The sequence below is a fragment of the Lissotriton vulgaris genome, chromosome 8 (assembly GCF_964263255.1).
Source record: "Lissotriton vulgaris chromosome 8, aLisVul1.2, whole genome shotgun sequence".
NCBI classification, from domain to species: domain Eukaryota; kingdom Metazoa; phylum Chordata; class Amphibia; order Caudata; family Salamandridae; genus Lissotriton; species Lissotriton vulgaris.
In genome coordinates this window covers 1,307,018,221-1,307,041,020 of record NC_141696.1, presented here as the reverse complement: position 1 = coordinate 1,307,041,020, position 22,800 = coordinate 1,307,018,221, and the positions used below count along the sequence as shown (strand labels likewise).

At 43.1% G+C, this 22,800-nt stretch overlaps 1 protein-coding gene across 1 annotated transcript; it reads left to right on the top strand.

The window, feature by feature from the left end:
* The first annotated feature begins 1,921 nt into the window (after window positions 1–1,921).
* Window positions 1,922–18,245, top strand: LOC147698655 (sarcolipin). The gene is made up of 2 exons (XM_086933479.1): window positions 1,922–2,012; window positions 17,575–18,245. The coding sequence occupies exon 2, from the start codon at window positions 17,660–17,662 to the stop codon at window positions 17,753–17,755; it is 96 nt and encodes a 31-aa protein (XP_086789605.1). The 5' UTR covers window positions 1,922–2,012; window positions 17,575–17,659; the 3' UTR covers window positions 17,756–18,245.
* Window positions 18,246–22,800: the final 4,555 nt, after the last annotated feature.

Below are 22,800 nucleotides of genomic sequence, written 5' to 3'. Positions count from 1 at the left end.
CAGGAAATGGGAGTTGGCCTTTGCAAAGACCCGGATAGTATGGATGGGCTCACCTGGAATGAAGTGGGGTCAGCTGAAGCGCAGACTGGCGCAGGGTGTGGCAGCCTTGGGGGGACCGCCTAACATTCTAGTAATACATCTGGGTGGTAACGACCTGGTAACCATGGGGAGGCGAGCCTTAGTGGATACCATGCAGCGGGAATTCACGGCGATAGCGAACGAGTTGGGATCCACGGAACTGGTATGGTCAGAAATTGTCCCACGCAGGACATGGAGGGGAGCGCGGTCACCACTTGCCATCGAGCAGGGCAGGAGAAGGGTGAACAGGGCTATGCAGAAATTCATGGAAAAGAGGGGTATGGGGTTTATTAGGCATGCATTAATACAGGACAGGACTGTGGGTTACTATGAAAAGGATGGGGTTCACTTGTCTGAAACGGGGATGGATGTGTTTCTCCTTGATTTACAGGAAGCATTAGCGGCAGCAGGCTGCGTTTGACATGAAGGTGCTAGGTTTAAGTATACGGTGCTAGGTGGTGGGGGGCTCTGTCATCGTCGGGGGCCTCATCCAGAGCTGTGGCGGAGTACAGGGCGATCTGGAAGCAGATGGACAGTAAGGGTACCTCTGCGGCAGAAGGAGACAGCAATACCTCTGCCTGGCACAGTAGGGGTGCCCGAGCCAAGAACCTGGAGCCGAGGGGGTTCCAGGAAACAACGTCGGCGCCCCGTTAGTCCTTCGGGCGGTCGGGGGGCCTAAACCGACCGGGGGTGTGCCTCATCGCTCCGCCCGACAGGGGGGGCGGGAGTAAACGAGATAACTATTAAAGGTATTGCACCGTCAAGAGCATCGACTTACCGTGCAAATTGGCTAATTAGGCAGGCGGGTCAGCGAGGGGCTGCTGTCTTGGATCGCCTGTAAGATGACCCACCTATCTGCCAGTTGTATGCAAATAAACCTGCACCACCGTTTTCCCACAATTATGTCTCATGAGTCTTCTTGGTTGTGAATGTATTGGGTACAAGTGGAGCGAGCGATGGCGGTGTGGGCACTATGCCGCTGGCCGCGCTACGCGAAGGGGAGATACCGCGAGACAGCGTCTTAGTGACACATGCCTCGCGAACAAAACGTCATCAGCGCGACAGTCAGGGTGCCGCCCCCTTTAGGGGGTGGCCAATGCAGGTGCGAGCACGTAAGGTGGTGGGCGGTCCTAGGGCCTTTATCTAGGCCAGCCTGGTTCAGTACTTCCTCTTTCCGCCGCGTTTCATCTGGACTACTCTGCGCTGTTCCCACCCTGGCCCAGACCCAGCGGCAGAGCAGCAGGTTGGTGTGAACAATTAATGGTCTGTTTTGTGTTGCAGGCGGAGTCACAGGGCGATCTGGAAGCAGATGGACAGTAAGGGTACCTCTGCGGCAGAAGGAGACAGCAATACCTCTGCCTGGCACAGTAGGGGTGCCCGAGCCAAGAACCTGGAGCCGAGGGGGTTCCAGGAAACAACGTCGGCGCCCCGTTAGTCCTTCGGGCGGTCGGGGGGCCTAAACCGACCGGGGGTGTGCCTCATCGCTCCGCCCCGACAGGGGGGGCGGGAGTAAACGAGATAACTATTAAAGGTATTGCACCGTCAAGAGCATCGACTTACCGTGCAAATTGGCTAATTAGGCAGGCGGGTCAGCGAGGGGCTGCCGTCTTGGATCGCCTGTAAGATGACCCACCTATCTGCCAGTTGTATGCAAATAAACCTGCACCACCGTTTTCCCACAATTATGTCTCATGAGTCTTCTTGGTTGTGAATGTATTGGGTACAAGTGGAGCGAGCGATGGCGGTGTGGGCACTATAGCTCCATGACACGGATCTGGGATCCACATAGCGCTGGCTGGCAGGAAGACAGGGCAGACACGGATCTGGGATCCACATAGCGCTGGCTGGCAGGAAGACAGGGCAGACACAGGAGGAGCAGAGTGTCCACTGCGGCCTGGGGTCTCGAAGGCAGGGACACCGGACATCCTTTCCAGGTAACCTCCGCCCTCTGGGCTCAGCGGATTCACTTTCAGTGAGGGCTTTACAGGCTGCGTAAGAAAGCACTGGCTTTCTTTAAGTCTCTTGTTCAATGCTGAAGAGTGTTTGCGAGTGAAATTACTTCATGCTAAACTCATGCGACCAATAACGTGTCCAGTTCTTGTTGTGACAGTGGGGGGCGAGTCAGGGTGCTCTTTTGGAAGGGGTGAACGGTCTGCTTTGGTATGCAGACATACAAAGTTATCTCTTCCCCAACTTCAAACGATATCATGTGTAGCTGTCATCGTATAGGGAGCTTGAGAAACAAGATTCACGGTTGCACCATCTGTTTACGTGATTTATTTAATTTGCCACTTTGCAGGAAGAGTTGTACCACAATGGGTATCATGCCAAGAACTTAACATCGCAAGCAAACATACAGTGCATTTATAAAGCGCATAGTCACCTCTAGGGGAACCTTGGCGCTGAATAGCAGAGGTTTACTGTTACCCAACTCAATGGTTCTCATGTTATTGACCCACCGGGATTTGAAGCTGTGATTAGGAGGTCAAACACAGACTCGTGGGCTGGAGGCGTTGGTCGCTGAACCACCATGGACAGAGCAGCTGTACCATTTTAAACAAACCTGCATACTCTTAGAAATATATCTGGGCCATGTTTGTTCCATTAGCTGTGCAAGCTGCCTCAGGAATTTGTTTTGAAAAGCAGAAAGTATGTTCTTTTTCAGAAACTATTTTCTTATTTCCTTTAATTTTCACTGTTTACTTAGGACTCACTAATAATGCATGCATGAAAATAGAATTTCTTGAGTATGCTTCCGTCTTTTTTCCTTCAACATTTTTAGGACAATATTTAGAGTTGATTTAGCTTCACACATGGATTGAATATGACTTTCTGCCTTCACAGATGTGAAATGGCCAACTTTAACCAGGGGTCTTATTGGAAATCAGTTTACCAATTCCCAGGAGGGCGAATACACACTCTGGAGATGTTTTTCTCCAACAAACCTTCCAAAATAAACCCTCGGCAGCCTAGACCGTGGAGTTGGTATTAAGTGTTTACAGCAAAGGCAGTGTCAGACTTTAACAAAAATATATCCCTGCTATAGTGTTAGCCCAGTTCAAGCATTCTCCTTGGTTTGGACCAGAGCAGACCAGTGTATAAACTCAAAAGCCACAACAAACATCGAATATGAACTAGACAGCTGATGGGCAGTAGGAACTGCTGATCTGCTGCTAATAGAGCAGAGTGTTACCCTGGCAAGTCCTGACTTAGGACTGAGGGTCCACCTTGTCCACACATGTCAGTGAACAAATAACCGAACTTAAAGACTCTTCTTATGCCACAAAGGAGATTTTCATACTGGAATTACAGAAGCAGTGATTTGATTGAGTTATCATACCTGGTAGCATTCTAACAGAAACATGAACTTTCCCAAAATTAGACAGGACACTTCCAAAGACTCCATTTGGAAGATAACTTCAGTTGTTCACATTACATCTGGCCCTTGCCTCGTACAGCTGCCCAGCCGAATAACATCAGTGCGTAATCCGAGTATTGGGAAACAGTATTCTCACTGCCTGCCAACAGCAGAAGCAAGGTTCCTCCACTCTTGTCAGCCTAGGAGGTCTTCTGAGCCCACAAAGGGTAGTCACATGGGTTGAGTCGCTTCCCAGTGCTGCTGGTGAGGTGAACGGAGGAGGACAGATGCAGAATCTCCCACTTGGAAGCAGCTGTAACAAGTAGACATTTTCACTCCTCCCTGTGACCATGTGTCTGAAAGATTTTCCAAATGATTTCAATTTTATCTTATAACTTGTTATGAATGTATTGTGTTATTTTTGCTGTTGGTTAATACTGCCTTTGGTATTCACTTGTTCTTTCTCCTGGTCATTTAAAGTCCAGTTCAGAAGAAGACGCCCAGAGTATCATATACCAGTAGTGCCTGCCATTTAAACCATTCAATAATCATTTGATTTGAAGATTCCCTAAGTGCACTAATAGGGAAGAGCCACAGAGGCCTCTTGAGGTGGGGGAGTAGAGCCATTAGGGAGCTGAGGGGTGGGATGAAGATGAGGACAGCTTTTTGGGTAGAGTATAAGATCCCTGAGTGGTGGGTGTTTAATACTTCCTCAACTCTATGTTGGCTATACCAGTTCTGAAGAAACAACACCCTTCTCCGGAATTATTGCCACTAGCAAGCAGTGCAGTAGAGGGTTGTTAATAGGGACCCACCCTTATCATAACATTAGTGTCTCCTGTTACTCTCAAAGCCTCTCTACCAATCCCCACCCCCAATAACATGGTCTCTCCTTCCCATCTCCTTCTCTTCCCTTATACCACACTCCCATACAAAAATATTTACTTCGAGGGAGAAGCTATGGCGGCGAACAAGATGGCTGCTTAGGCTCCCGGCTCCGCTGACCTCCGTATCCCGCCGCAAGATCCTGCAAACTATCCTGATTTTACGCCCAGCCCCTGCGTGCATGAACAGTTCCTCACTCCGAGGGTGAAATCTGGGAATTTCTATCGCCGGTTTCACAGAGTTACACCGAGTTTAAGATTGTGGCCTACTCCAGCGTTGAAGCCGGGGCCTCGAGTATTTGCATGGCCGGGTGGTAGTGCAACAACAATGGCTGAGAGACCCAGGCAGGGTCCGGGCAACCGTAGTGGAGGCTTCTTTTGCGCCCGGAATTGGCAGTGATTGTTCTCTTTGCTCAGCACTGATGGAGAGGTGACCTTGCTTGCTACTGACGGCAGGTGGGGGTTCCCGTCCCGCGGACCGGGTGCCGGGTCCCTCTGGGGTTCGGCGACTCGGGGCCCCGGCCCGCGGCGTTAAACCGGGTGATCGCGGCTGTTGAGAACGACGAGTCGCCGTCCACGCCTGCCCTCTCATGATCCTTGTCTGTCCCCCCCTGGGGACACCAATTCACTCGGGAGGTGATTGTGATCGGTCTCGGGCGTGAGACCATGGACCGAAATGTGTCTGAGCCATCGCTGAGTTCATTGCTGGCAGAACTCTGGGCGTTTCAATCACAAGTAACTGTTTCAATGAATAAAATTGACGCAAGCCTATCTGGGATGCTGCTTATTGTACGGGCACCTGCCCCAATGTTGGAACTACCATCTGTAGCCATTCAAGCAGCGGCCATTTTGACTCACTGCGAGGACCCCGTGGGGATGTGAGTATTGGAATCATCGGATGAAGCCCTGGAAGATGGTGTCCTAAAAGTCGTGAGTGTGACACCGCATCTTCCATCGTTATTGACTTTTGAGGTATTGACTGGCATCATACCCCCGGAGACCTGTGTTGTAGACTCTTTTTTCATCTTGTGGTCATCTCCCCCCCCTTTTGGAAACGTTGCGACCCCGGGGCAAGGAACGTCTGAACTGTCTTGATGGGGGAGGGAGACTTCATGCACCTGAAGCTCCCGTGGATCTACTTGCTGCAAGTGGTAACGGACTGACTCTCGATGATTTCCCTCTCTTCTATGACTTGCTTGTATGCCTTTGGGTCTTGCAGGGGAGGGTTCATGTGCTGGTCCGGAAGGGTCAGGGGTGAGAGTAATCAACTCGGGCGGTTTGAAATGGTATTAGGACTGTTCAATTTGCAATGGTTTGATTTACGAGGCTGGGCGGTGTGTCACGGTGCCCCTTAATTTCTTTCATAAGGGTCGCTTCACATCAATCTCTTTGCAATAGGGGGTGTCTGTTTATGGCGGGGGGACTAAGGGGCTCGGGCATGTACTACTAGGCCCTCCTCCACTCTTTTTCTTTCTTTCCCTTCTTTTAGGGTTTTAGTTCTTTAGGGCGACAGGCACGCTGCTAGTGGGGTTAGGCTGTAGCCATCGGCAGGGGTGCAGGGTGGGGGGTTGGAGGTTTTTTTTTTGGTTTTTTTTGCCTTTCTTATTTTCTATGGCCTTTTTCTCCCTTCCCTCTCTTTCCTTTCGGGTCAGTCTCGTCTGTGTTCTATTCTGCTTACACTGTGTTCTGGAATTTTGTGCTTACGCTTCCTAGGTTAATCGAAAGTCCGGGTGGGCAGGGTCTGGGAACCGGCGCTTACGAAACTGTATTCTGTATTGTTGTTTGCTTCGATTCATAAGCATCAGCGCCAGGGTTCCTTATATTGTTGTTCCTGAACGTATATCCTGTCTCTTGACCTGTCCCCCGTTTCTTTTAGCTTGATTGTATGGCACCTGATCCGTCTAGTTATATAATATAAAAGGAAACCTTTAGTATATCCTGTGACCTATCCATGCTTTTCAAGACAAACTTCATCCTGAATCGCTGCTGGACCTCAGGGTTGTCGGCTGATGAGCTGTGTTACATCGTGCTATGATTGGTTACATTTATGACCAGCGGCGGGCCCCTGCGGTTGTAGGCCCATACTTGTACTTTCATAATGTTGCAATAAAGGTTTTAAAAAATAAAAAAAATACTTACTTCTGTCCCACACTATAACCCATCCCAATCCAGCCAAAATTAATATTTGGTCTCAGTGATGTAGTCCTCCTTCCAGCACATTATAGCTCTTCTCCAAACACAAACATCTGTATGTCTTTTGTCCTCAGCCGAATTTATGTCCTACCCCTAAAGAGAAACAACCTTATCTCCAGTGATGCCCTCTGCCACCTCCCTCGTCCTTCTCTACCAAAACAGCTGTCCGCACCCTCATCACACCGCTAAGCTCACTGATGGTCCTACCCTCCCTCGCTCATTAGCGCACCAGGGGAATCATCAAATCGAAAAGTTACTAAATGGTTACAACAGTATCCACGTCTGACATATGATACTTTGGACATCTTTTCGGAACTGGACCTGAAAAGACTAGGCAGATGAACAACTGAATTCCAAAGGCAGTATTAATCAACAGCAAATACAATACCCTGCAATAAAAAAAACGTTTGTAAGGTACATGTAAAATCAACTGGAAAATGCTTCAGACACATGGTCACAGTAAGGAGGAAAAATGTCTCCTAGTCACAGCTACTTCCAATCGTAAAAACTCTGCAGCTGTCCTCCCCTGTTAACCTCACCAGCAGCACTGGGAAGCAACTCAAACCATGTGACTCACAACTGTGGGCTCAGAACTCCTAGGCTGACAAAAGTGGAAGAACCTTGCTTCTGCCTGTCAGCGAGCAGTGAGAATGCTGGTTTCCAATACTCAAATAATGCACTGATTAAATACCCCTTAACCCTTTCGATGTGGATGACAAAGCCAGCTCGTCATGGGCGTTACCTGCGCTGCGCGCATGACGAGCTGGCTTTGTCACAAAAATATTTACAACAAGGGGTGGTGAGGGACAGAGTCTCTGAATTAAGCAGAAAGCTCTCACCCAGTCAAGAGATCAGGGCTAGATCCAACACCGTTTTTTAGCTCACTGCACCATCCCAGTTTCAGAACCTGGCTGTATGCAAATTAGTCTGTTCCTGTCCCAGTGCATGATGGGAACAGGGCAAACCAAACTACAAAAGCCAATTCTTACACTGGGAAGGAAACAAGCTCCTGGGGACCGGTTTCTGGCATTACAGCCGTCTTCGGCCCGGTTCGCTTGAATCCTGATGGTGCAATGAGCAAGGGTCTCACATCTGAGAATACCCTTCCACGCTTAGGGTGGACAAAAATATTTACAACAAGGGGTGGTGAGGGACAGAGTCTCTGAATTAAGCAGAAAGCTCTCACCCAGTCAAGAGATCAGGGCTAGATCCAACACCGTTTTTTAGCTCACTGCACCATCCCAGTTTCAGAACCTGGCTGTATGCAAATTAGTCTGTTCCTGTCCCAGTGCATGATGGGAACAGGGCAAACCAAACTACAAAAGCCAATTCTTACACTGGGAAGGAAACAAGCTCCTGGGGACCGGTTTCTGGCATTACAGCCGTCTTCGGCCCGGTTTGCTTGAATCCTGATGGTGCAATGAGCAAGGGTCTCACATCTGAGAATACCCTTCCACGCTTAGGGTGGACAAAAATATTTGCAACAAGGGGTGGTGAGGGACAGAGTCTCTGAATTAAGCAGAAAGCTCTCACCCAGTCAAGAGATCAGGGCTAGATCCAACACCGTTTTTTAGCTCACTGCACCATCCCAGTTTCAGAACCTGGCTGTATGCAAATTAGTCTGTTCCTGTCCCAGTGCATGATGGGAACAGGGCAAACCAAACTACAAAAGCCAATTCTTACACTGGGAAGGAAACAAGCTCCTGGGGACCGGTTTCTGGCATTACAGCCGTCTTCGGCCCGGTTTGCTTGAATCCTGATGGTGCAATGAGCAAGGGTCTCACATCTGAGAATACCCTTCCACGCTTAGGGTGGACAAAAATATTTACAACAAGGGGTGGTGAGGGACAGAGTCTCTGAATTAAGCAGAAAGCTCTCACCCAGTCAAGAGATCAGGGCTAGATCCAACACCGTTTTTTAGCTCACTGCACCATCCCAGTTTCAGAACCTGGCTGTATGCAAATTAGTCTGTTCCTGTCCCAGTGCATGATGGGAACAGGGCAAACCAAACTACAAAAGCCAATTCTTACACTGGGAAGGAAACAAGCTCCTGGGGACCGGTTTCTGGCATTACAGCCGTCTTCGGCCCGGTTTGCTTGAATCCTGATGGTGCAATGAGCAAGGGTCTCACATCTTTTCTGAATCGTTTGTCACAAAAGCCACGATTTTCAAATCTCAGCGCACCGCGGGAAAACCCGCTAGCGCGCATGCGGTTAAGTCATTCACTGTTGTGACATCAACATTATAAAAAATGATTCTTACAATCCTCTACTTATGTGACATCCACCTACACATGACATACTAGCCTGCTTATTTCACATCATTACAAGCGAGCTTCTCAGGAGGGTATTTCTTGTTAACTTTAGGGCCAGCCCTCAAGTCGTAACTCCTATCGAAGACTTAAACTGCAAAACGATCCTGTTGACTTCTATGCGGTCAGAACATCTCATTCATTCTCTACTACATGGTGGAGGATTCTTCCTCTCTACCCCTGTGCTCCGCTTGTCCTCCCCCGCCCCCCATGAAGTAAACCAGTTTGTCATAAGGTTTCAAACTAATTCTTCATTAATTCACTAAAACACATATTTCTTTTGGGGATGTTGTACTTTATGCATTTGTTCCTTACTATCTGGCCCATAGGGTTTTATTTGCTTCCAGAAAAGCATGGATATTACAAGACTAATCTCTTAGGTATCTAACCCCTGCTGATAACATTGCATTGTACCTGGCATATATTATCACTTACTGAAGCAGCCATTATTGAGTTCGTATAAGTGGTGAACAGATGTCGCCCATTCCAGCTCCATTCTGGCAAATATACATGGAGTATCACTAGTCAAAAGCTCACAAATACCTATTGTGTGACTATGCATATTTGTGATCAGTTAAAAATGCTGCTAGGTTTTGGGGCGATTCTGAGTGTGCTGAGCGTTTATGCCACTGTTAAAAGTGAGACACCCTGGGTGTGATGGGCCCTGTGCTCACTGTGCCATTGGACTTATGATGCATCTTACTATTAAAGCACAAATAGGCTGAAACCAGTTTGGGGTTGCTTATGTTCCCATCTGGAGAGGATCTAGCCTGGCAGGTTGGGTTGGTAAGTTACTACTGGAGCAGGACCAAGTCCAATACGCCTACAGCTAGTCTGTGTCTCTAGGGACAATTATTACAATCTTACTAAAGATGTCATATCCAGTAAGAGCTTTTACTTAGTTAAAAGATCATTTTATTAATGTTTAAAAAATATTTATATCCACAGTAAAAAGCAATAAATCACACAATAAACACAAAATACCAACAGTGAACACCAAAGTTGAACACGAACCAAGTATCGCGATCACCTCTCCCAGAAAACAATGGGCAATCTTATCCTATCAGAAAATATCTGAAGCTGTTTGAGATCACGAGTATGACGCAAACCACTGATCACAAAGGATGTTATGCAGTACTCTCTAATAGAAAACAAAGAACTAATGGCATCATCTGTGGAGGGCTCTGATGACCCTATGTTTTGCTCGCAATAATTTATTTAGTTCGTCATCATGATCAATTACAACTATAATTGTGGTGTGGTAGGGCAGGCTGAGTTTTCACAACCTGCCCCCCTCCCCCACGGGAAAATTTGAAAGTAAGCCCAAAAGGACATAGTCATTTTCATGACAATGTTCAAGGTGGATTTGGCAACAAGGCTGCCAGGAGGTGCCTCTGCAAACCCAGGGCACTCGTAGGGACACTTCTTCTTGCTGACTGAGGTTGGTGATGGGTCCATACTCAATGCCACAGCAGGTAAAGGGTAGTGAGTACTGGAATTAAATAGTGGAAGGTGCCAGGGGGAATAAAAGGTTCACAAATGCTGGGAAAGGGGCATGTGTTCTTCAGGCAGTAACCACTCTTAGTTGCTCACCTTCTAATGAAGAAAATGCTTTTTTGTCACCATCCAACCTCTGGTTAGAAGTAAGGAGAATTTCTAGGTGCTCCGTCAGCTTCCTCTTGATTCTTTGGTAGTCTGGAGCTTGCGCTCACGTACAGTATCAGTAGTAGCACCAGCAAGGCAAAGCCAGCAGAACATCACAGGACCCCGTGGACTTAGTCCAAGTCCAGGGAAATGGGTGGTCTACAGCTCCATATTCAGGGAGCGCTTCAACAATGTCCACTCAGGTCTGTGACGATGTAGCTAATAAAAACGCTGGAGCGGGGTTCATCTTATATGTCCAGTTCATGGCAGTTGGGCAGAAGCCCAATCGCTAATCGCTTCGGGTGCATCTTCGAAGTTTTAAATTTCAACTCCTGTGGGTGGGATGTATTTCCCACTTCTAGGACAATGCAAATGTTATTTGGCAGAGGCAAGCAGACTGCTCTTTTAGAAACCTTGTGTACCTAATCAGACAGTGCTTATGAATGAGCAAGAGGGTGATGGGTTGACTTCCTTGTTTATGCAGGCAGCATTTATCGCAATATTATTCTCAGTATTTATACATTTTTATCTCAGCAAGTAGCACATAAGCTTCAGAATACAGACAATAGTAATATTTACAAAATGTAGGTACTTCACAACGGATTACATAGGAAACTACCACGTATGAAGATGCTTTTGAAATATAAATTATTTCCTAGTGCGTAGCTGCATCCATGCCTCTAATTCTCTTTTTACACACTTTTTTTTTATAAGATTCTGAATATAAAATGTACATTGATTGTTTGATAATGACTCTATTTCAATTTACATTTCAAATAAAATATTTTCATTTTAATGTAAAACATATACTTCTCAGTATGCAACGTCTTTACCTCAGTCCACAGAAAATGTATTGCAGCCCATGCTATATACACAATAGTAAGCACTTTTATTATTCTAAGTGTAAAATATATGTATTTCACTATTATGTATTAGATTTACAAGTATTATCTTATTTTCTATTGAGGTAACACTAGTTGACATACAGGCAGACTATCCAAAGGAAAACATATAGTACTTTTCATATTGTTTATTTAATTTTATATGCATTGTCCATTGATAGTAAACATACCATATGAAGAGCTATGCAATGGTTAAGAATGTAAACATTAAGAAATACATTTATGGGAAAGGAGATTTTGGGGAGGCCATTACAAACTAATTCCACGTTACATTGCAATGACGATTAGGAAGAAACTATCATAAGGAATACCACATTTAAGAAACACCTTGACAACATCCCTCATTGGAAACTCCAAAATTTACCATTACCCCAATCCTTTCCCAAAACCTTTAATGTGCCTAGCTCTACATCTTACAGCAACCAGAACCCTCTCAATAACACTAACACTAGCTCTAAGGCTAACCCCTAACTAGTCAACATAACAATAAGCACAAATGTGAACCTAAATATAGCACTAACCCCCTCCCCAACCGAATGTTAATCCTTGCCCTGTGTGTAACACACACTCTAAACTCTGCTAATCCTAAACGTTACCTTATTTTAAATTCACCACACAGCCATAACCTTATTTTCTCACATAATCATCATAACATTGTAACCTTTGAACAGCAATTACCATAATCTTATCCCTAACCCCAGGCTTAGAGGTTCAATGCTGAAGTCATTATCAGGACATGGAAGGACACAAGTGAAATACATTTCGAAAATGGGTTTACTTTTACTACTTCTAAAAAAAAGCTCTAACATTTTGATTCCTTCATTTACACCTTTCACCATTATATTTCCTGTATGATGACTTTCTTTAAGGTTTCTTAGTTGTGACATATTGCCAAAGTACAAATATTGCACCTGCGAAGAATAAAGGTTGTAGTATAATTTGAATGTCTGACAAAATATCGAAATCAAAAATATCGAAATACAAAAATATCGGAACAAAAATATCGAAGTCAAAAATATAGGAATCCTATCCCTAACAAGGTAAGTACAAAAATATCGAAAAAATAATATCGTAGTACAAAAATATCGAAATAAAAATATCGTTTTTTTAAATGTATTAATAATAATGTAAAAATAATTATAAAATACATATAATGTTACAAATATTAAATAAAAATATTAAAACATAATTAAAAAATTAAAACTAATACATATACATTTAAAATAAATTAAAAACTTAATAATTTAATGTAATTTTATATTTTTTTATTTCATTTAATGATTTAATTTAAATTTATTTTATTTTTACCCTGTACGACTGTACCCCAAAAACCCAAAACTGACCCTGAACCCTAAAAATACCCCTTTACCCAAAAACCCAAAACTGACCCTGAACCCTAAAAATATCCCTGTACCCCAAAAACCCAAAACTGACCCTAAACCCTAAAAATACCCCTTTACCCAAAAACTGAAAACTGACCCTGAACCCTAAAAATACCCCTTTAACCAAAAACTGAAAACTGACCCTGAACCCTAAAAATACCCCTTTACCCATGAACTGAAAACTGACCCTGAACCCTAAAAATCCCCCTGTACCCATGAACTGAAAACTGACCCTGAACCCTAAAAATACCCCTTTACCCAAAAACTGAAAACTGACCCTGAACCCTAAAAATACCCCTGTACCCATGAACTGAAAACTGACCCTGAACCCTAAAAATACCCCTGTACCCAAAATTAATTAATATTATTTAATTACCAATTAATTATTAATTAACAATAACAATAAAGTAAATATATTAGCACATTTGCTGTAATTAATTTAATTTAATAATTAATATTATTTTGCACAATTAATTAAGAATAACAATAAATTATATATAAAAAATTACTATAATTAATGTAATTAAATAATTAATAATAATGCATTACCAACTAATTAATAATTATAAATATGTAAAAAATTATAATAATTAATTAACTAATTAATATAAATTAATTACCAATTAATTATTAATTAAAATATGTACAAACATATATCAATTAATTCATTATTATTAAATTACTTCCCACCCTATTCCCCTATAAACACATAACCCGCTACAGAACATATTTATCAATTAATAAATTAATTAAAAATAATTAAAAATTAATTCTCAATTAATTAATTAATAATTCCTACTAATTAATAATTAATTTAACATAATTAAATGACTTCCCACCCTATTCCCCTATAAACCCACAACCCGCTACAGTAGTAAAAGACAATATTTAATAAAATAACATTAAAAATAAATAATAAAACATAATAAATACAATATAATATACACTAAATTTATTTAAAAATTGATATTAGTAACATCAAAGTTATTAATTTCGATATTATTAACATCGATATTTACAACTTCGATATTACTGATATCATACCAATATCGATATTTAGACTGTCGATATTACTTACCTTCGATATTTTTGTATTTCGATATTTAAACTTCGATATTTTTGTATATCGATATTTAAAAATCGATATTTTGTCTGTGTACCGTATAATTTACAGTGATTTCATGGGAAAATGATTCAGTGTGCTTCTGATAACAAGCCACCAGGGTGTAGAGATATGTTTTTAAACTATATGTGTATATATTTAGACATAGTATGAGATCTGGCACCATGGAACATGAGAAATCACTTTCCTCCTCACTCTCATATGTCTAAATCTCACTGTGTCTGAGACTGTTTAGTCTCTGCCAGCATATGACCTCTGACAGTGCATGATGTTAGTGCTATTACTGTTTCAGAATGTACACAAATATGACCTTGTGTCTTGTACACGGGGGAAAAGGCCTACGGAACACAATGCAATACAGTACTAAAAGTTAAACTGAATATATTAGCACACATAAGGGACAAACATAAAAAAAATGCATATAAAATAATCACATAAAATATAAAAATTACTGTACAAACTTGCCGAATTCGTCAAGTCAATAGTCTTAAGAAGGACAGTAGGTGCTCAAAACCGACATTGGATTGGAAAACGATTAACAGAAACCTACAGCACATTTAAACTCAAGCACCCCCAGGACCACGACCACGAGTGCACTTTCGGGTCTTGAGCCATTTGGAATAAAAATGGTCCTATTTTTTATCTACAAGCACTTTGTGTTCCTAGTGAATCACTAGATACATCCCTGTAGGCACACCATCTTCCCTTAAAGTAAAGAAAGGGTTCCAACGAAGTTTACTCATATAGTTCTTTAGTGTTTTTTATTCTTCACACTTTTTGTAGATCAATTTTTCATTTTTTCATCATCATTTTTCAATTGTAACACATTTGACATTGTTCAATGTATATCCAATGCATTTCGGGCATGCATTTAAGCCCTTTGTTGTTGTTACATGTGACTTTTCATACTGGCAATGGGCTTCCAAATTACCATCTCAATTGTGTTTTGTATTGCATGTGTCAGAATGAAAGGGGGGGTGATGTAGGGGGCTACAGTGCCTTTCTAAACCTCAGGTCCGACTCCTATAACCTCCACATTTCCTTTGTCACTTCATTTATTTTTTTTCCACTCCTGCCTATTGATCATGTTCTTTCTCATATTTTGGTTTGTTATCAAAGTCATATAGGTTGTGCATGCTTGTGTGCCTTCTCCTTATACTTTGCATTTCTACTGTTCTGCTTGTTTGGACATATCTTAATAATGAATGAATTAATTAATACATACATTTTCTGGAAGGATTTAGGCGAGCACTGGCGATACCTATACTTGTCGTTACTGGGCACGGCAGCCATGTTTAAGATGATCTTCCTGCACAGGTTCCAATAAACCCTTCAAAACATTCCATTTAGGATACCAGTCAATTTCTTTAGGAAATTGCAGACATCAATTTGCCTATTTCTGTGGAACAGCACGACTCCATGTATAGCTTTGAATATATTGATGAGGAGGGTGTACGACAGGCGAAAAGAGCTACCTGACATCAGAAACTACTGGCTACACCATTGACAATCAGAAACTACTGGGTGTTCGCGTCCTGGGACGAAACCGCGATTAGAATAGACATGAATGCAATGAAAAATGGAAGATACCCAGCAATAATATAAAGGCACCGGCCACCCAGAACATTACTGACACACGCACAAAATATGGTGACAGTATGGCAGAAAGCGACAAGGTTTCTGATTTGTGGGGACTCTAACTGAAAGCACTTCCTTGTAGGCTAGGATAACATATCAGAATTGTTCACCCTTAAAGGATTCAGAGGATGGGATAATATTTGGCATTAGTAAATTGGGTGACGTCCAATCAGATGAATAGATTATCCTATTTAATGTTTTTTGGAGGCCGTATCAGATGCCTGTTATTGAACAATATGAATACATGCAAGTACGGCATGCTTTGACGCCCCACAGTAAAAAGAGTGCTAAGGTCTCTAAATCATCCCAGTTAGAAGACAGGATACACATTGAACCCTTACATTTTACCTCACTTTTTAATCACTGTTGTTTCCTAATATCATTAATTAATAAATCACCTATTTGGGTAAACTTTTTATTGAGAAATATTACTCTTTTTAATTGGCTGAAGTAGCAGCTATTTTTTGCTATTGCCCTTTTTGCAGTGATACAATCCAAGACAGAAAAATCCTGTTTTTTCCAATAATTTTTATTAAAAGTATATCATTAACAATTTTGCATCGCAATTCCCGAATCAAGTTCAGGTAGACTTCATTGGATATGCTATTCCCTTTTTCTGGATATGGGTAAATTAATCAGAAAACTATATTTGTTTACTACATCTATGTGTAACTAGTGCAAGAACGTCTGTATCAATTGTAGAGACCATGTCAGTGATCTAAAACACCTATTCCAACCAGTCCATCCCCCTCCATACACAGCCATAGTACCTCGACATAAGGACAAATGTTTTGCGCATTTCTCCAGTATAATCAATCAATCACTTTGCCATGGCCAAGTTCTACAGTTTTTGTAGATCAGAATATCAAAGGATAAGTGTCCTTTAATTAGTATTTCAAATGCAATGATCAGAACTGCCTTTTATTTGACCCAGCAAACATTAAAGCAAAAATATTGCAATAAATATTGTTATGCCCGGGAAAGACCTCCTCCAACTAGGGCCGGACTGGGAACCACAACCGGCCCTGGCAAAGTGCTCGGCCGGCCCCCCCTGCCCACTCGGGGGGGTTGTGGGTGCCACCGAGTTCTTTGCCGGGGCCGGTTTTCGGACGATTTTGGTGCAGTACCGATTTTGCAGCTATGCTGTAAAAACAGCCCTGGAACAGAAACAGCCCCCAGGGTCCCAAAACCGGCCCCCACCAGTGTGGAGCACCAGGGGATTGCCCGGTGCCTGCTATGGCCAGTCCTGCCCTGCCTTCAACCTGGATTTAAAACTGTTACAGAGCTGCAAATACCACCTCTGAAGGGAGAATTTTCTATTACAGAACTCACTGCATGATGGAGGCCACCTTCCCCACAAAAGCTGGCTAAATATCTCAATATCTGTCATTAATCTCTTTTCTTCCAGTAATTGGATAGCAGTGAGTTCTCTCCGGTACCTGGAGCAGTTTTCCCCAAATACACTTGACCAGGTTCTCATGTAACATAGAATCCGATTCACAAAGCTAAACATTTGTGTAAGTTTACGATTGTTTGCTATTCCCAAAGGTATTAAACCAATAGTATCTTTACGACTGCGGAGCCTCCGCACATAAAAACATATGTGAGGAGACTCCGCAGCTGTAAAGATGTTACAAGTAACATACCGCTGTGAATAGCAAAAAACTTTCACAAAAGTGTAAGTTTACCTTTGTGAATCAGGCCATCTATTTTTGGAATGACAAATATAAATACATGGTTCCTGATGTTATAGCAATATTGCTACTTGTAGCAAGGTGTTTATTTGGCAATTCAGCAGTTGAGTTCGCTTACCACCTGTGAAAATAGTTGCTCCAACAGCTTCCACAAGTTGGAACTCGGATTCAATAACTATAACCTAAATATTGTATTCTACTAACACTAATAGCCTTTTCTGCAGTGTTTAACCAACTAGAGTGCTAACCCTGAATTCAAAGATAAAACTGTATACAAAATGCATTATCTATAACTTCTGCTCTGAATGTTTGATATACGGTAGGATTTTTATACATTTTTAATTTCATTACTTTGTCTCGTTTCCAGGAAAAGCTAACATCTGCCTCTTGACTACTGCTCATTAAGAACTCTGTGAGGACTTGGACCTCAGACCTCACCATTATTGACAAAGATGGAGCGATCTACACAGGAGCTGTTCCTCAACTTCATGGTCGTCTTGATCACTATCCTGCTCATGTGGCTTCTTGTGAAATCTTATCAAGAATAAGGAACCTCAAAATGGCATTCGGATTACCCTAAACGTGTACATCTGTGAAGAACAATGTAAGCGATGCACGAGTTCACGCAAGCTACACCTCTGTGTATCCTGTGTAGCTCATATGCGGCCTGAATTGCAAAATGTAAAGTCCACGCAAAGATCTTTCATTGAATCCCTTGGGCACTGCAAGCTGATCTCAGAGGACAAACTAAGCCTCCAGTTAACAACTATTCTAATGTGAAGCGCTCACCGCTATGTTAATCTATGTGCATCTTGTGGTTTTGTGTTCAATTGTAAAAGGAAAGGAAAATGATCTCTTTATTGTCAATGCCATAACAGGGATACAACCTTTTCCTTGCATGCAAATACAGCTTGTCCAGTAAGTTATTGCTGCTTAAGTGTAAAGACAACTTCTATAGATTGAATCCTGACTGAAGAAAATCATTGTTTGCTCAACGCTGTTTGCAACTGAATAAAGAGACAAAGTTTGTTGCCTCTTTGTTGTTGTTTTAATTGTTTCGTTGGTGCTACTCGACTATAACTATGTATCAGGCTTCACATGCTTACTGTGCCATCCAAAACCATTGGTTAATAATTACATTAATATATATATACCGCACACCCACATATATATGTTTCTGTTTACATATATCGATACCACTGTTGTCCACACCAAGAATCGGGCACAGACACCACTTCACTTTCTCTTCTAATGTATTTTAGTTTCTTCTTCCATGCACATGCATTTTGGCCAATCCTTGCCTTGATCAATTACACTCCGCGATAGTGAAGCCCAATTTTATACTAATCACAGGATGTGTAGACATAGAGAACAAACTACAAAGAATAACATCTCGCACCAAATCCTACTGTAGAGACTTCAGAACATGGCCATTCAAGGGGTTGCACTAAAGTGGCTGACAGACTTTCTAACGGACAGAACTCAAACAGTCACTATGGGCACTTTCAGATCCAAGACCACTAAAGTAACCAAGGGAGTACCACAGGGCTCTTGTTTGAGCCCTACCCTTTTTAACATATATGTCACTCCCTTGGCCAAATGAATGAAGACCCTTGGGTTCATTCCCATCTCCTACGTGGACGACACCCAGCTCTTACTCTCATTCGATAAAACCAGCCACAACACCCAACCCATCTTTTCAAAAGGCTTAAAGGTCATTGCCGCATGGATGAGGGCTAATTTCCTACAATTAAATGCTAAGATAATGTTGTTTTGAGGCACAGCAATTAGCTGGTCACCTAGTTGGTGGCCGGAGGAACCGGGCCCGGCACCCTCCCCGAAAACTGTAGTCAAGAATCTGGGAATTCGCATTGACCAGAAACTTACGCTAGAAGCACATGCCACCACCACTGCAGGTACTTGCTACCACATACCCAGTCTCCTTAGAAGAGTGTTCCCTCTACTATCACCCTCCACACGAAAAACACTGATGCAAGCTCTAGTGCTAAGCCGACTGGATTATTGCAATGTATTGTTGGCCTTGGCCAACGAGGCCTCCCTGGACAAACTGCAAATAGTCCAGAACACTGCGGCCCGATTAGTAAGGAATGTCCCTCCCAGAACAGCCTTGATCCCGCTTCTAAACAAACTCCACTGGCTTCCAGTGAGAAAGCGTGTGAAATTCAAGACCTGTTGCACCTTTTTCAAAGCTCTTAACGGGTTGGGGGCATCCATACCTGTCAAACAAATTGTGAAGGTAGATTCCCTCTAGGCCTCTCTGGTCAGGATTCAGGTCACTTCTCTGCACCCCAAGAATTAAAAAAACCCGAATGGGTGGCAGAGTGTTTACTTACCTTACCCCTTCCCTCTGGAATGAACTTTCCTCCCAACTACGTGAATGTCAAAACCTCCTACATTTCAGGAAACTGCTCAAAACCTATCTCTTCTGAGGTATGTTCGTCTGGCTGAAGCAGGCGCCACAGCACGCAGATACCCCTGTCGGGGTGATTTGGGCGCTATAAAAAATTCATAAATATAATAAATAAATATTAAACAAACAAATTGTTAAAACATTATTGTGAAGTTCATGTAATATGCTCTCATTGTTATAAAAGTTGTTAAATAATCTGAATCCGCGAAAGACACATAATTAATTACCACATATGATTAAACTGGATATATGCAATACAAATGCTGGATAAATCCATTTATATGTGCTAAAACCACCAAATACTTTCCTCATGTATTAGAAGGTATGCAAAGTTCACAAGAAATCCTAAACCTAATGTACAAAGCAAAGTAATGCAAGGCAAATGGTTATTCATGTGTATCCACAACTGATGTGCGAATCATATACATTACAGGATGAATCCCATTACTATTATTAGTTGCAGTCATACATCACTAAACATGGGTAAAAGACCATTCACTTGTCAACTAAGCCCTGGTTAACCATATAGGTATTTCATATAGCCTTGTCAAAAATCAAGTACAAGTATCCCATATACAACCATGGTGAAAGTTATATAAAATATTGCAGTCACATAATCAAAAAACAAAATACCAATTAATGAACAAAAGGTTGAAATTCAAAATGTTCTGATACAATGTCAAAAATTTCCTGATATGATGTTAAAAAATAACCTCAAATGGTCCTAAGTAATTGCCTAAACCCCAAACACACAGCCACACCTGATGTGAGAACTATAAAAGACTTTAAAGGATGAATTTCGGTTCAGTTATTACCTTCATAAATAAGTCTATCCATATTAAAATCAGAATACATCGGGAAAAAAACGATGGACCTGACTGTCCTGACAGTAGTGATTGGTGAACGTGTGTAGTGATGCCCACATTGCTGCCTGACACATGTCCAGGACAGGGACTCTGTGAGCTAATGCAGTGGTCTCAGCTTTGGCTCTGGTGGAGACAGCATGCAAACCCTTATGGAGTGGCTTTTTGACTAATGCGTAGCAGGTCTTTATGCAGCTCCCAGTGGGGTAGCTGGAGGGGGGGGGGGGAGAGGGGGGCGGTCTAGTGGAAGGGTTGACTCTTGGAAAGGTAGCACAGAGGGTTAAGGTGCCTACTGCAAAGAACATGTAGCATACAGATCACAAAGGGCACTGCTTTAATAGGGGGACCATGAAGAATGGTCATTTAATGTCAGCTGTAGATGATGGCTCCCTGAATAGTGTCATGTATGTGCATGTTTGCATTGTGCTGAGGGGATTACCAGATAATTGTTCACGCAGCTCTCTGATGGATGTCACATGCGGTTTTCCTGAGTCCCCAGATAGCTCATGCAGTCTGTGTGTTCTCTTTTGTACTGCCAGTCACCGGTGTATTCAACTGTGTAGCCTTGGACTGTGGCATGTATGTGCAAATAACTTGCATGATCGAGGTAACTACTACCGGCGATACTACGTGTCTCTCGGACCTCTTTCAAGTCCTCGCCGTCCTTTTTCCCCAGCATCCGCCTCCCCCCCCCAATCTGAGGGATAGCCCCGGACACCACAAGCTCTAGCTACGCCTCTGTTGGCTCCACACAGTAAAGTCTCTCCTCCTCCTTAGAAGGATGAGGTGAGCAAAGAAGGTAGGCAATGTGATGGTCTGGCCTATATCAAAGGGTGGCACACCCTTCAGCAGAAAGAAGGCACAAGTCCTGAGAACCAGCTTGTTTGGGGAAAATAAGGTTTAGCCTCTTCCATGCTTGTGACGGCCGGGAGCCGTAACGCGTCACCGTAGGCGTGTGCGCAGGACAGCCCCTGTCCGCCGAATCCCCGCCCACTAATGGAAACTCCAGCACAGCACGGAAATGTTGTGCGCACGGAAGGGGATAAGGAGGGTGTATAGAGAGTCCCTGCATTTCACTGACCCCCTTGGTGGATGTAATAGCCACTGAGAAAGACATCTTGGGGGTTAACAAACATAGTGGGCAGTTGTGCAGGGGCATGAAAGGAGCGCACATGATAACATTCAGGACCAGAGTTAAGTCCCACTGGGGCATGATAAATGGTTTGGGAGGAAACAAATGGAGATATTTGAGGAACCTTGTCACAAAAGGTAACTTGAACAAAAATAGTTGGTCCGGCCAACTCAGAAGAAGAAATGATTGATAAATAGCCTTTAATTGTGCCCAGAGCAGAACCCTGCTGGGCCAAAGACAGAACAAATAGTAAAACTTAGGAAATGGGTGAAGAGAAAGGGTTGATGTCCTTGGATGCACATCATACCACAAATGTGTCCCAACTGCAGGCAAAGACCTTCTTGGTGATGGAAGCCTGGTTCCTAGAATGAGATTGCAGACTTTAGGAGGAAAGTTGAAAGCTGCCAACTGTTGTGGTGCACAGGTTTGGGTGCAGGACCATCCCTTGTTTTTTGCTCCGACAGAGATCCTCCTCAAGAGACAGTCTGACCGGAGGACTGATGCTCATACTCAATAGCTCAGAATACTGGACTCTTTGTGTACAATCCAGAGCCACAAGAATGACTTGGGAACGGTTGTTCCAGATCTTCTTGAAAACTCTTGACAGGAGTGGCATTGACAGGAAGGCATACAGGAGGCCGGCTCGGCAATCAACGCAAAAAGCATCTCCAAATGAGAGCTGCCTTGGAAACACCAGTGCACAAAACTGCTGACATTGCACATTCTCTGCTGTGTCAAACAGATCTAACCAAGGCACTATCCACGCTTGAAAGAGACTTTGCCCCACCTTCAGATTGAAACACTAATAATGATCTGCTAGGCATCGATGAATATGTTTGTCCCCCCTGGCATTCAGAGAGCCCGCCAGGTGTTGAACCAACAGGGAAATGCCCTAGCATTGCAGCCATGTCCAGAAACTCAATTCCACTTGACAAATGGTCCACGACCACAAGCCACCCTGTTAGTTGCAATTCTTCATGGCGGTGGTGTTTTCCATGAACACCTGCACCAGCTTTCCCCTTGTCAAAGGAACAAAGGGTTTCAATTCCAATCGGATGGCCTGGAACTCTAGCAGGTTGATGCAAAGCTCAGACTCCGCTGGAGACAAGAGTCCTTTGATCTCCACCTCTCCCATATGCTCGCCCCAGCCGAGGAGTTATGCATCTG

Bases quoted from the DNA above. Each gene is read 5' to 3' on its own strand.
- LOC147698655 (XM_086933479.1), top strand. From the start codon at position 17,660: ATGGAGCGATCTACACAGGAGCTGTTCCTCAACTTCATGGTCGTCTTG.